The following is a 13,873-nucleotide window of genomic DNA, read 5'->3' on the forward strand; positions in this document are numbered from 1 at the left end:
ATTGCCATGTCAGAGGTCGCACACCTTTGGAGCAACTAGGGGTTAAGTGTCTTGCTCAAGGACACAATGGTGGACGGTCACAGTGGAGAGTTGAACCTGGGTTTCTCACACCAAAGGCACCACCCCATACAAACACCCAGTACACAATTGGCTAAGTTGCTAAACGCATCTTGTTGTCATGTAAGGGCCCTGTTCATGTTGGACAGACATTTTAATTGCGTTTTGTGTCTGTTAAGAGGCACAAAGACACTCTTTAAGTATATGCCCCCATAACTGCCGTTTTAGCTGAGTGGGAGCTCTGGGCATTAGCTGAAGCGGCTCCGTGTTGCAAGCACCAATCCGGTTCGTTTTTTTCCCTATAGACAGTACTCACAAAAGGTATAACGATCAAGATTAACTTAAAAATTGCCCGGAGTTCTCCTTTAAGAGTAGGACATACAAGTTAAAACTTGTAAAAAAAAAAAAGAGCTGCCAAAAATTTGGTGTCCAACTTAATTTGCTCCTTTGAATTCTCCCCTAATAGGGTTATTTACTTACTGAATGTGGATTTATGGAAATTGTATGTTTCTTTTGTTCAGAAGGCCAAAAAACCCATAAACAGGGTGGAATGCAGTTTCGGTGACACACAGTAAATTATAAAAAATTATAACTAATCATAATGTTTACACTGATATATATTTTTAAATAAATAAAGTTATATTTCTTTAGAATTTTTTAGAAAATTTGCTCTGGGGACTTTGTAAAAAGGAGTGTATGTTCCTTCAAAAGGTTATTATAATTAAATATATATTATTACATGCAATATATTGTGTTAATGTTATAAATAAGACCTCAATGTATAATACTAGCATTTAACCATATAACCATTTCATTTATTTCAAGTACAATGCGGAGAGTAACTTCCTGGGGACTTAAAAGTCAAATATATATATATATATATATATATATATATATTTGCTTCTGACGCCCATGTAACATTACTTTTGTTCAACAGAGTAGAAATGGAAGAACAGTTTGTCTGTTGCTTTTTATTAATTATGTCTGCTTTTTATATGAACATGTTGGACAAAAAGATGAGTGCAAAGATTTTGCAAGTGCAGGTTACGCATACCCTGTATTTCAATGCAAGCAAAAGTGATGTCCCTGATATTATACTCGTTGCAATCTCAGTAATGTGAGTTACAATGCACTTTAATACGAAATTAAACACATGGACCCTGGCACCTATTTCTAAGAAAAACTAAATAAATCAGTAATATCTCCTTACCATTGTGTGTGTTTGCCACTGATAATCTGTAGTTAGATTACTTTTGTTTCAACATAATTAAAAATTAAACCATAATGAAGTTAGGCAATAAACTGATGGCCTCCGGCTCTTTGCCCATGCGTGTCAGTTTAAAAGTACAGTGAGTTCTCTCCATTCTTCATTATTACATCTCCTGCAGGGACTCAACAGCTGAGAGCTTCTCTCCTCTGACTAAACAACTAAAATGGCATTAAATGGTAAAATTGCAATAGTGACCGGAGCAGTGGGGGGAATAGGAAAAGCAATGACTGAGATGCTCCTGCAAAATGGTGCCAAGGTAAAGTGGAATCTAAGTAGCCTATATTTTCTGATATACTATATAGGGAAATATTGTGCTTTTAACTCCACTACATTTATTTAACAGCTACAGTTACTAGTTGTTTTCAGTGGTGGAAGAAGTATTCAAATCATGGCTTTAAGTAAAAGTCGCAATACTATAGAATAAATATACTGATATATAATGAATGTAGTGAAATGAAAAGTACAATATTTCTCTCTGAAATGTGGTGAAGTAGAAGTATAAAGTAGTATAAAATTGATATTCCCAAGTAATAGTAATCTCCTCTAAAGGTTAGGCCTACGTCTAAAGCTAGTAAGCAACCCTGGATAAATGACAGCATTCGCAGCCTAAAAAGGGAATGCAGGAAAGCAGAGCGCAGATGGAAAAAATCCAGTCTCCATTTTCATTATTGAAGTCCATTACCTCAGTCTGAAGGATTTATTAATTAACTACAATAACATGGTTAAGGATGCGAGAACACACTATTTTTCTGAACTCATTACTACACATAAACACAATCCCAGGTTTCTGTTTAAGACTGTGGATCAGCTGGCAAACCCAACCCCTCCTTGTGCCTCAGCTGGAAGTAATGATGACTGTGAATTGTTTTTAACTTATTTTACCAATAAGGTGGTGTTTTATTTTGTATTGTTTCTGTATTATTGTTTTTTGGGTATTATTGTCTTTACACTTGTTAAAGCACTTTGTAACTTGTTTTTGAAAAGTGCTCTACAAGTAAAGATTATTATTATATTATATTACAAAAGCCTGCAAGTACCTCAAATGTGAATTAAAGAATATGTACTACATGTACTAGTTATTTTCACCCTATTTAAATCAATAAAGGTAGAATAAAGACAAGATATGATTAGATAAGCCTTTATTGATTCCCAGATGGGAAATTCTGTTGTTTTAGACCATAAATAAGTACAGATAAATAGTGAGAAGTAAAGTAAAAAAAACAAAAAACAAAAAGGCAACTGATTGTATATGTGATGGCTGTACAGGTAGCCCTCCTGGATGTGAAAGAAACTGAAGGAAAGAATTTAATGGAAGCCCTTGAGAAAGTGTACGGACGGGAGAGAACTTTGTTACACATCTGTGATGTTGAATCAGAGGAGCAGGTGAAAGGTAACACGAATGAGAAATAAGACAAGTGGGGGAGGTGCTGAAGAGCCTGGAAACGCTTGAAGCTAATCAGTCACACCAGGACTTTGCAGAGTGTTTTGTGATTGTTTTTTCAACCAAAGGTTCAAGTTAGCAGATGTTTAACAGGAAGCTTCCAAACTCAGGAACATTTTGTCTTGTTGAGTTTACAGGGGTTAAGCCGATCAGATGGCGTTTAATCGCAGGTCAACTTGAGAAAATATTTCAGAAATCACAAGATTGCAACCTCTTTTGAAATGTTACACATGTACTTGGTGTACTTTTTTCACATATATATATATGTCATCGGAACATCATCAGCACAAGCTTTTTGTTCATGCATCTGAAATAAATCTTGAACTTGATTGATGAAAATTGCATCAATTATTGCACAACATACAAAATATTAGCCTTAAACAACTTAATAATAAAAATACATTTTATTTCTATAGCGCTTTTCAGGACACTCAAAGACACTTTACAGGTAAAAGCAGAAGTTATGTACATTTAAAACCGATTAAAAACATAAATAGCATAATATAAAATATACAACTTGATAACTTGAATATAACATAGTCTACATTCAGTGAAGATTTTATTATAGTTAATAATAATTTCATGTCAGTAAATTACTACTGCAACAAATTATTATTTTCATTAACAATAGGCCTACTGATTGTTTTCTCTATTAATGTTTTATTTAACTTTAAAAAAACTTATCTTTAAAAAACGCCTTGACTGATTCATGGATTATCAATATTGTCGCCAAATATATATATAAATGTATGTATATATCTCAAGCTGCCTTTCAGAACACCATTGAAACCTTCGGAGGAATAGACATCCTGTGCAACAATGCCGCAAACGGGAATGAGACTGCGTGGGAGAAAACTGTCTCCACAAACCTTGTAAGAAGTAGAAAGAGTAACAAACTACCTCTGATTGGGATTATGGACATTACTTGTACCCGGCTCCCAAAAGGGAAATTACACCACAACACACTGTATTTGTGTATGCAGTGTTTCATGAATTATGTCTTCCAACACTGCAAGAAAGAACATTTTCATTTCTTTCTTTTTTAGTGGTTAGGGTAAAGAAATTATTTGGCAATGTGACAGTTAAATTTTGCATTCAGCTTCCTCTGTTTCAACATTTGGTACTCAAAGGACGGCCTGCAGCAGCCGCTAACATTTTTATAGACAGAAAAAGAGATTTCTGCTGACAACACCAAAAACAGCTATTAACCATTCTGTGTTGTAGGTGGGGGTTATCAGGGGGACTTACCTGGCTCTGGAGCACATGAGCAAGTTGAGTGGAGGTCGGGGAGGGGTCATCGTCAACACTTCATCCATGGCAGGTAAAGCCCACCATGTACTACAGATGTGTTTGTTTCTCCCTATTGAAGAAAACACCATTATTTGAATACACTTTTTGCATATTCTAAGGAGCTTACACACCATGCACTAACTTTGACAATTACCTCATAACTTTTAAAATTTGAAAAAGGGCCCCCACATCTCGTGGCACCCAAACGCTAGAGCCTAGCTGGAATAGTTATCACTGTACTTGCAACTTGACACTGATTAAAATCACTGATTTTGTAAACCCACCTGAAACACTACTGGATGCCTCTCACTATCGTCAGACATATTATTGATCCAATTTCTATCCAGTCGTGAAGCACATCCTGTCATGCAATGTTTTTGTCTCAATTATTAGATAAGGTAAATCCTCAGAAAACTGCACACAGCCAATAACATGAATAAACAACATCTAAGAGGAACCAATAGTAAGATTTAAATGGGTCACAGTTGCAGCACACTGATGGGAAATGCCACCAGGTCTGGACATTGTTGCATGAAAATAAGACACAACATAGACACATTTTGTGCATCTCTGTTTTGACAACTCAAAATGTGAAATTTAATATTGACTTGTATAACCTACATCCTACAGGTGTCAGTCCTGTATTAAGCTTTCCTGTCTACACGGCCACCAAGCACGGAGTGGTCGGCTTCACTCGAGCCATGGCGGTAAAGAAGGTTTTGTTATGATAAAAGGCAGAGAGATAAAGAAATTAGTTTAGTGGAATAAAAGCACTATAATTAAACATACATACAGCCTTTTCCTTTCAGTGTTTGTATTATACATTGTTCCTCCGAACAGTTGAAGCTTAATTATGTGTATGTGTGTGTCTGTTACTAGGCTGCCTCTGCTGCATCAGGCTACGGTATTCGGGTCAATGTCCTTTGCCCAGGTTGTGTCCAAACTGAAATCTTCTCTACCAGTACAACCAATCTGGGGCCATATTCCCACCTGGCTGATGAAACCAAACAATTACTAGAAAAGCGTGGGGTGGTAACGTAAGTCTAACGCTCACAACATTTTTGTTTGTTTGTTCTGCAGCAGGTTAACCTTAGGTGCTGACAGTCATTTTTAGACCCTTTGATGACATCATGTTGAAGTACATTATCACGACAAACACACGTATGATACTGTGTACATGCATATTTATTGAGGTCACTATACCTTCATATTTCAGTGCATCTGAGGTAGCAGACTGCCTCCTCGAGCTGCTGACAGATGAGACGAAGAATGGAGAGGCCCTCCTGGTGTTACCACAAGGAAGGAAATACATGACTTTTCCCTCATTGATCTAGTAGCTCTTGACAGTGAGAAACAACACCATCATACAGAATCAACCGTTAGACTAAATCTTGTCATCAAAACTGTAATGTCTCTCAGTGCGGTGATGTGCAAAGTAAAAAACATGTCTTAAAGGATCAGTGTGTAAGATTTAGGGGGATATTGGCAGAAATATTGGCGGAAGTTGAATGTAACATTCATAAGTATGATTTCTTCATTCTTAATGTTTTCTTCTTCTTAATGGTGTATTTTGTTCCAGTGGAGCTGCTTCATATACTGCTAGGTAGTTTCAGCTATAATAATGAATCATATTTTATATGTCATAAGTTTTGTATGTAAAATCGTGATCTGGAAGTAACAAGTAACTATCTGTTAAATGTGAAAAACAGAGTAAAAAAATATAATGGTGTGTAACAGCTCAGGAAATGCAGGACAGGACTCAAATGTAGACGAAGGCAGGCAGGATGATTTAAGAGATTTATTGATAAGACAGGCTTACAGACATTAACTTGTAGGAAGGCAGGCAGACATATACAGATAATCAGACAGGGAGGTTTTGGTTCTGGTCTGTGATTTTTGATGCTGCTGTCTTTGACTTTTTGGACTTGGTTCAATGAAGTGTTTATTTGTGAACCACATTGAGTCACGCCTGATGAGTCTATTACCATTGTGTGTGTTTGCCACTGATAATCTGTAGTTAGATTACTTTTGTTTCAACACAATTAAAAATTAAACCATAATGAAGTTAGGCAATAAACTGATGGCCTCCGGCTCTTTGCCCATGCGTGTCAGTTTAAAAGTACAGTGAGTTCTCTCCATTCTTCATTATTACATCTCCTGCAGGGACTCAACAGCTGAGAGCTTCTCTCCTCTGACTAAACAACTAAAATGGCATTAAATGGTAAAATTGCAATAGTGACCGGAGCAGTGGGGGGAATAGGAAAAGCAATGACTTAGATGCTCCTGCAAAACGGTGCCAAGGTAAAGTGGAATCTAAGTAGCCTATATTTTCTGAAGTACTGTACTTAAATTTACCTTTGAGGCAGGCTACTTGCAGGCTATTGTACTTGAGTATTTTGATGCTATTCTACTCTAAAGATCCTCTCCACTAAATATTTATATGGAAATATTGTGCTTTTAACTCCACTACATTTATTTAACAGCTACAGTTACTAGTTGTTTTCAGTGGTGGAAGAAGTATTCAAATCATGGCTTTAAGTAAAAGTCGCAATACTACAGAATATATATATACACATATATATAATCAATGTAGTGAAATGAAAAGTACAATATTTCTCTCTGAAATGTGGTGAAGTAGAAGTATAAAGTAGTATAAAATTGATATTCCCAAGTAATAGTAATCTCCTCTAAAGGTTAGGCCTACGTCTAAAGCTAGTAAGCAACCCTGGATAAATGACAGCATTCGCAGCCTAAAAAGGGAATGCAGGAAAGCAGAGGAAAAAATCCAGTCTCCATTTCCATTATTAAAGTCCATTACCTCAGTCTGAAGGATTTATTAATTAACTACAATAACATGGTTAAGGATGCGAGAACACACTATTTTTCTGAACTCATTACTACACATAAACACAATCCCAGGTTTCTGTTTAAGACTGTGGATCAGCTGGTAAACCCAACCCCTCCTTGTGCCTCAGCTGGAAGTAATGATGACTGTGAATTGTTTTTATCTTATTTTACCAATAAGGTGGTGTCAATCAGAGCCTCTATTACCCCCGCGGCCTCTTACTCAGAGGTCCCTCACCAGCAACGAGAGAGTTTTAACCAGTTTTATCCCATCGACATGTCTGAGCTTTTAAAAACAGTATCACAAACGAGAGTGTTCTCCAGCCCACTTGATGTAATACCTACAAAATTTTTACTGAAAGTAATAGATTCTGTTGGGCCCCATTTGATCTCTGTTTTTAACAGCTCCCTATCTACTGGTTGTGTCCCTGATTATTTTAAAACGGCTTGTGTGAACCCACTTTTAAAGAAACCTGGTTTAGATCCCTCCCTCCCACATAATTTTAGACCAATTTCAAAACTGCCTTTTATTGCAAAGATTCTACAAAGAATTGTGTCCAAACAGCTGCTCACTGTACTGGAAAATAACAAATTATTTGAAAAGTTTCAGTCTGGTTTTAGGAACTACCACAGCACTGAGACTGCCCTGCTTAAATTCACCAATGACCTTTTACAGTTTTTTCTGAATGCTTAAGCGCTACTCGTGATTCTTGTAGCACAATTTCTAAAAACTATTAATACGTATAGCAAAACCACTCACTGAGTTTGCAAAACTAAAAGCACAAACACTGCTTTGCACTCAGTTTGCAATTTTGTAACACACACTTTGCAAAACTGTAGGCACAATTCACTGCACAACACTCTTTTTGCAGAACTTTAAACACAACTCACTGCTTACATTCAATTACCAAATTTCCAACACACTCCTAGCAAAATTATACACATGCATGGCTATCATTAACACTATTTTGCCGACTGTGTGAATTTGGAAGTGCATACTGTAGGGCTGTGCATGGGCCTGATGTGTTGCATTTGTTTTGTCTTGTCCAGAGAGTGATTGAACTAGAAGCAGATGCCATGGGACATGAGCTACTTTTTGTAGATGAGGCCGGTTTTAAACTCAGTAAAACCAGGAGACGTGCCATCATCAATGTCCCAGGACAACGTGATGGTAACATAACCATGTGTGCAGCTATAAGCCAAAATGGTGTTGTTCACCATCATGCAACCATAGGCCCATACAACACTGCACACATTATTGCATTCCTGGACACCTTACATGACATGCTCACTGTTCAGAGACCAGAGCAGACCCGATATGTCATCATATGGGACAATGTTAGTTTCCATAGGGCTGCTTTGGTCCGCAACTGGTTTACAGACCACCCATTCTTCATGGCACTCAACCTCCCTCCATACTCTCCATTCTTAAATCCTATCGAGGAGTTCTTCTCTGCCTGGCGCTGGAAAGTGTACGACCGTCATCCTCATCAACAGGTAGCCCTTTTACAGGCAAAGGAGGACGCATGTGCAGATATTGACCAGGCATCATGTCAGGCCTGGATACGGCATTCAAGGAGATATTTTCCCCGGGTGCCTTGGACTGGAGGATATCGCATGAGATGTGGACGAAATTTTGTGGCCGGACCCAGAAAGACGACATGATATAGGCTGATTGGTTTTTTTTGTTGTTGTTTTTTTGTGAAATTACTATTTTGTGTTCTGACTTTGTCTTGGTTTTGATGAGTGTGAATAAACACCAATACTTGAAGTTTGGATCCTTGTATGTTTACATGACACTATGACAAAAGTATGACCTCAAATTGACATCTGTACACAGAGAAAGCAAAAGCCAGAGTTTTGTATTCATACCATCAGTGTGTAGTTGGCACATTGTGTGCTTAGTAGATGATGGCTTGTGTTTGATATGAAAACACCATTTTTACGAAGGTGTGAAGAGTTAATTTAGCTGTGTTCGCTTTTGCAAGAGAACTACAATGTTTTGATAATTGGGTGGTTTTCTTATTTGTGTGTAGAGTTTTGCAAAAATAGCCAATAGTTACAAAAAATGTGCTCAAGCAATCAGAAAAAAACTGTAATGTCTGCTGATGAAGGTATGTGCTCAGTCCTGGTACTCCTGGACCATAGCGCTGCTTTTGACACCATTGATCACAACATCATGTTAGACAGACTGAGGCACTGGGTGGGGATCTCTGGTACTGCTCTAGAATGGTTTTCATCCTACCTGTCAAATAGGAAGTTTTGCGTGTCTGTAAACAACTATGTCTCTTCATTCTGTCCAATATGGTGTGCCTCAGGGGTCGGTCTTAGGACCCATTTTGTTTTCCTTGTATCTGCTTCCCCATGAACATATTATCCATAAACATGGTATTTCTTTTTCATATTTATGCTGATGACACACAAATGTACTTGCCCATCAGATCCACAGAACCTGGAATGCTGAGTTCACTTAACAACTGCCTTTGTGAAAAAAAAAAATGGATGTGAAATAATTTCCAGCTGAACTCAGACTAAACAGAAATCCTGGTCATCGGGTCCCTGCAGATGGCAAAACAAATACTGCCATCTGCTGGTTCCCTAGTAAATCACATTAAGCCTGTGGCAAAGAACCTTGGTGTCTGGTTTGATAGTAATTTAAATTTCGAGCAGCACACCACAAAGCTTGTTCAATCATGTTTTTAACAACTTAAAAATATAGCAAAAATTCGATCTAAGTGAACTTTTAAGGACACCAAGACCATTTTACACGCCTTCATCTCATCACGCCTGGATTATTGCAACAGCCTTTTCACCTGTTTAACCCAAAAATCTACTTATCGACTCCAGACTGTCCAGAACTCAGCTGCCTGGCTTTTAACCAGAACAAAGAAATATGACCACATCACCCCTATTTTAGCTTCACTACTCTGGCTCCCAGTATGTTTTAGAATTGACTTTAAAATTTTATTGATTACTTTTAAAGCTCTTCACGGCCTCTCGCCTTGTTATATTTCTGACCTTTTATTCCCATACACACCAGCACGTACCTTGAAATCCTCGGGCAGAGGTCTGTTGTCTGTTCCAGAGTCTGGACTGAAAACTAAAGATGACAGAGGATTTGCTGTCAGGGCCCCGAGGCTCTGGAACAGCCTGCCCAAGGAAATCAGGTCGCCTGAGTCAGTGAACTCTTTTAAGTCCCTTCTTAAAACATACTTTTATAGGAGTACTTTTCCCGATCTTATTTGACTTTATTTTATCCCTTTTATTTTATTCTATTTTGCTTATTTTATATTTATCTTAAACGTGTATTTTAGTCTTTTCAATGTTTTCTTGCTTTTATTTTGTATTGTTTCTGTATTATTGTTTTTTGGGTATTATTGTCTTTACACTTGTTAAAGCACTTTGTAACTTGTTTTTGAAAAGTGCTCTACAAGTAAAGATTATTATTATATTATATTACAATAGCCTGCAAGTACCTCAAATGTGAATTAAAGAATATGTACTACATGTACTAGTTATTTTCACCCTATTTAAATCAATAAAGGTAGAATAAAGACAAGATATGATTAGATAAGCCTTTATTGATTCCCAGATGGGAAATTCTGTTGTTTTTTTCAGCAACAAAAGACCATAAATAAGTACAGATAAATAGTGAGAAGTAAAGTAAAAAACAAAAAAGGCTACTGATTGTATATGTGATGGCTCTTCACCTGTGCAGGTAGCCCTCCTGGATGTGAAAGAAACTGAAGGAAAGAATTTAATGGAAGCCCTTGAGAAAGTGTACGGACGGGAGAGAACTTTGTTCCACATCTGTGATGTTGAATCAGAGGAGCAGGTGAAAGGTAACACGAATGAGAAATAAGACAAGTGGGGGAGGTGCTGAAGAGCCTGGAAACGCTTGAAGCTAATCAGTCACACCAGGACTTTGCAGAGTGTTTTGTGATTGTTTTTTCAACCAAAGGTTCAAGTTAGCAGATGTTTAACAGGAAGTTTCCAAACTCAGGAACATTTTGTCAAGATTGATGACAAGATTGCAAACTCTTTTGAAATGTTATTGCAAAATTTAACTTAAACAAAATACCAGGGCCCTGTTTCAGAAAGCAGGTTTAACAAACTGACCTTATCCCTCAGCTCCGAGTTGACTGAGCCTGAGATGTGAACTCTGAGATGTGAAACTCAAAGTTTTCGGTTTCAGAAAAGCTGATCCGAATAAGTTCACTCACCTCAGAGTATGTTGAGACTGATGGAAGTGCGTGCGTGGGAATGAAAAAACGCCATCAATGGATCTCCGATACTATGATTCACCATGGATAAATAAAGGTAGAGCCTTCATTTTAATCGAAATATGAATGCTTTCACAGGTTTGTAGGGTTGAACAGGTTGGAGGACTTAAACCCTTCGTAGTACAGGCCACTGGTGTGATTGATTAGCTTCAAGCGTTTCCAGGCACTTCAGCACCTACCCCACTTGTCTACTTTATGTCTCATGCATGTTATCTTTCATCTGCTCCTCTGATTCAACATCACCGCATGCTGAAAGTCATCACACCCCTAATCTGAGCCCTTATGTCTTCACCATTTTACAACACAAAGTGACGCAATCACCAAACTTTTTAAATGTTGAACTTGTTGTTCTTCATGAGTGGTTAACAAATCAGAGACTAACTACAATGTAGAGCATTTATCTTGCACAATAATTTAATGAATGACAGACAGACAGACTTTCCAAATAAAGTGTGACCTGTAAATATTTTAATATTATACCAACATTTTACTTTGTGTTTAATCAGTACTTCAAGGTGAACAAAAAGGGTGCCAGTACTACTTATATGGGGTTATTATTGATGGTGCATTAAAGTGTAAGCACTATTTCAAGCATGGATACATGTAAAAGTAACCTAACATAAGGGAAGGAAACATTTACATGGAAAAGTGTGTGCCTTCATTTATGTTTTCACCGTTGGAAAGCCACACACACAAGGGATCAAGACAAACTGGCAATGATAAAAAGTACTAATGCAGTAGGACAGGGGAGCCTACGAGGCACAGGTGGAGCACATTAGATGGGGACAGGTTATCACACAGGGCAGGAAGGCAGACAAAGACCTGAAAAGAGACAAGATGATAATTTCCAACAGAACAGGAAGTGGTCGCAGACAAGCCTGGACTCACTGTAGCACCCAACAACCTATGGAAAGCCTTCCAGAACTGAGAAATGAAGGCCCCAGTCTGACAATAAATCTTGGGGAAGTCCGTGCAACCTGGACACATGAGAAGGCATATCCCCTGTCTCTTTGGCGGATGGAAGTTTAGCCAGAGGAATGAAATCTTAGAGAACCTGTCAACTACAGTCAGGATGGTCGTGTTACCTTCAGAGAGGGGTAGCCCCGTAACAAAGTCCAGGGAGATGTCAGACCAGCGCCAAGATGGAACAGGAAGGGGCCCGAGTAGCCCAACTGGTGGTAGATGGGACAGGACAGGCCACAACATACTCTCTCACCCCCACCTCCATGGAAGGCCACCAAAACTGCTGTTTTACTGCAAACAAAGTCCTTTTGGCTCCGGGATGACAGATGATAACAGAGGCATGCTTTTTGTCTGTTTTATTCTTCCTTTGCATTTGCTACCCGATTTATTTCCTCATTGGTATTTAATTCTGTCTCCCCTTTTTCTATATCTGTTTCGCCTCTGGCCCACTAGCCCACTGCTAGTTATGACATGCCAGTGCACCAGCACTGGGAGGCGCCATAGGGAGGTGTTCATTATGTGACATTAAATTAAGCATATTGTTATTACAGCAAAGTGCTGTTAAGTGCCATACTGTTAAGTTAGCCAACGTTGGCTGTTGTTGCCCCTTATTTGTGGAAAGGTAGTTAATGTTAGCCCTGATAGGAAGTGTTCCCCTAGCGTGCATGCCTACAGCTGTGAAGGTGGACCATCAATTTCACCAAAGTAAATGAAAAATATAACGTTGGATTGTTTAATCTTTTAGTATTACTGTTAACAAGGTTTTGCAAAGCAAGTAACATCTGGCTCATCTGTCAAAATAAATGGTTTTATTCTTCTGCAGGCTGATGTTGCGTGTTATTGAACTTCATATTAGTTTTTGCACTGAATTGAGATTGTCAGTAGCACTTTATAATAACTACACACTATAAAGCATAGTTAAGTATTGGTAAATATGGGGGTTAACCCTAACCCTAAAAAAAACAGGCAGTTATGTGATAATTTTTTTAATCTTTCCAAATGATCTTATGAACCATTCACAACTCATATATAAATGGTTTGTCATTAAAATATTACTTCATTTATAAATAGTGAGCCAATTATGTATAAAGTATGAAAAGCTTATTAATAAAGAATACAACATAACTATGTTTATAAATGTCTTACTAATGTGTATTGACTAATGCTTTATAGTGTGTAGTTATTATAAAGTGCTACCAGAATGTCTAAACAAGATGACCATATCTTCTCCCTCATAAGGGAAACATTTATTTCGCGATTGTATGACGATATTATAATTAAGACGGAGTCGATCACTTGGTCATCCATGTTAGTGTTTGGAAGCTAGATCCAGACATGCTGTAAGTTAACCTTTTGTAAGTGAGGTGCTCTGACAAACAGCTATGCGATCTATGCTGTAAAATCAATATCCTGGTAATCAGTTTAACACATTGCCCACCTCAATTACATCTTGCCTAATTGACTCGAAATGTACATTGAACTGAATGCAGCATTGTAGACAATATTTTTTCCTTGTAATTCACGTTTCCATTGCAATTAATAGCCTTTAGATATTGTTGAAAAATTGTTCTAAATTCCCCCTCCTTAAAGGGTAAATTTATCATAATTATTTAATAATGCATTGCACAAAGCGCAAAGTGATTATAGTACTGTGTACAGTACCTTGTTAATGAAACAACAATACTAAAAGGATAGATTAAACAATCCACATGTTTCTGATTCTGA

General features: G+C 37.7%; 1 protein-coding gene across 1 annotated transcript; it reads left to right on the top strand.

Annotated features, from left to right (window-relative positions):
* Positions 1-1,362: 1,362 nt before the first annotated feature.
* Positions 1,363-6,149, top strand: LOC119895705 (15-hydroxyprostaglandin dehydrogenase [NAD(+)]-like). Its single transcript, XM_038708982.1, has 7 exons — positions 1,363-1,583; positions 2,594-2,717; positions 3,534-3,640; positions 3,993-4,089; positions 4,689-4,765; positions 4,938-5,095; positions 5,275-6,149. The coding sequence occupies exons 1-7, from the start codon at positions 1,491-1,493 to the stop codon at positions 5,390-5,392; spliced, it is 774 nt and encodes a 257-aa protein (XP_038564910.1). The 5' UTR covers positions 1,363-1,490; the 3' UTR covers positions 5,393-6,149.
* Positions 6,150-13,873: the final 7,724 nt, after the last annotated feature.

Source organism: Micropterus salmoides, unplaced genomic scaffold (assembly GCF_014851395.1).
Source record: "Micropterus salmoides isolate LMB-PRFRI ecotype aquatic unplaced genomic scaffold, ASM1485139v1 Ms_hic_scaffold_9, whole genome shotgun sequence".
NCBI classification, from domain to species: Eukaryota; Metazoa; Chordata; class Actinopteri; order Centrarchiformes; family Centrarchidae; genus Micropterus; species Micropterus salmoides.

Coding starts and splice junctions, on each gene's coding strand:
- LOC119895705 (XM_038708982.1), top strand. CDS start 1,491: ATGGCATTAAATGGTAAAATTGCAATAGTGACCGGAGCAGTGGGGGGA. Junction 3,641..3,992: donor AAACTGTCTCCACAAACCTT/GTAAGAAGTAGA, acceptor TCTGTGTTGTAG/GTGGGGGTTATCAGGGGGAC. Junction 4,090..4,688: donor CAACACTTCATCCATGGCAG/GTAAAGCCCACC, acceptor TACATCCTACAG/GTGTCAGTCCTGTATTAAGC.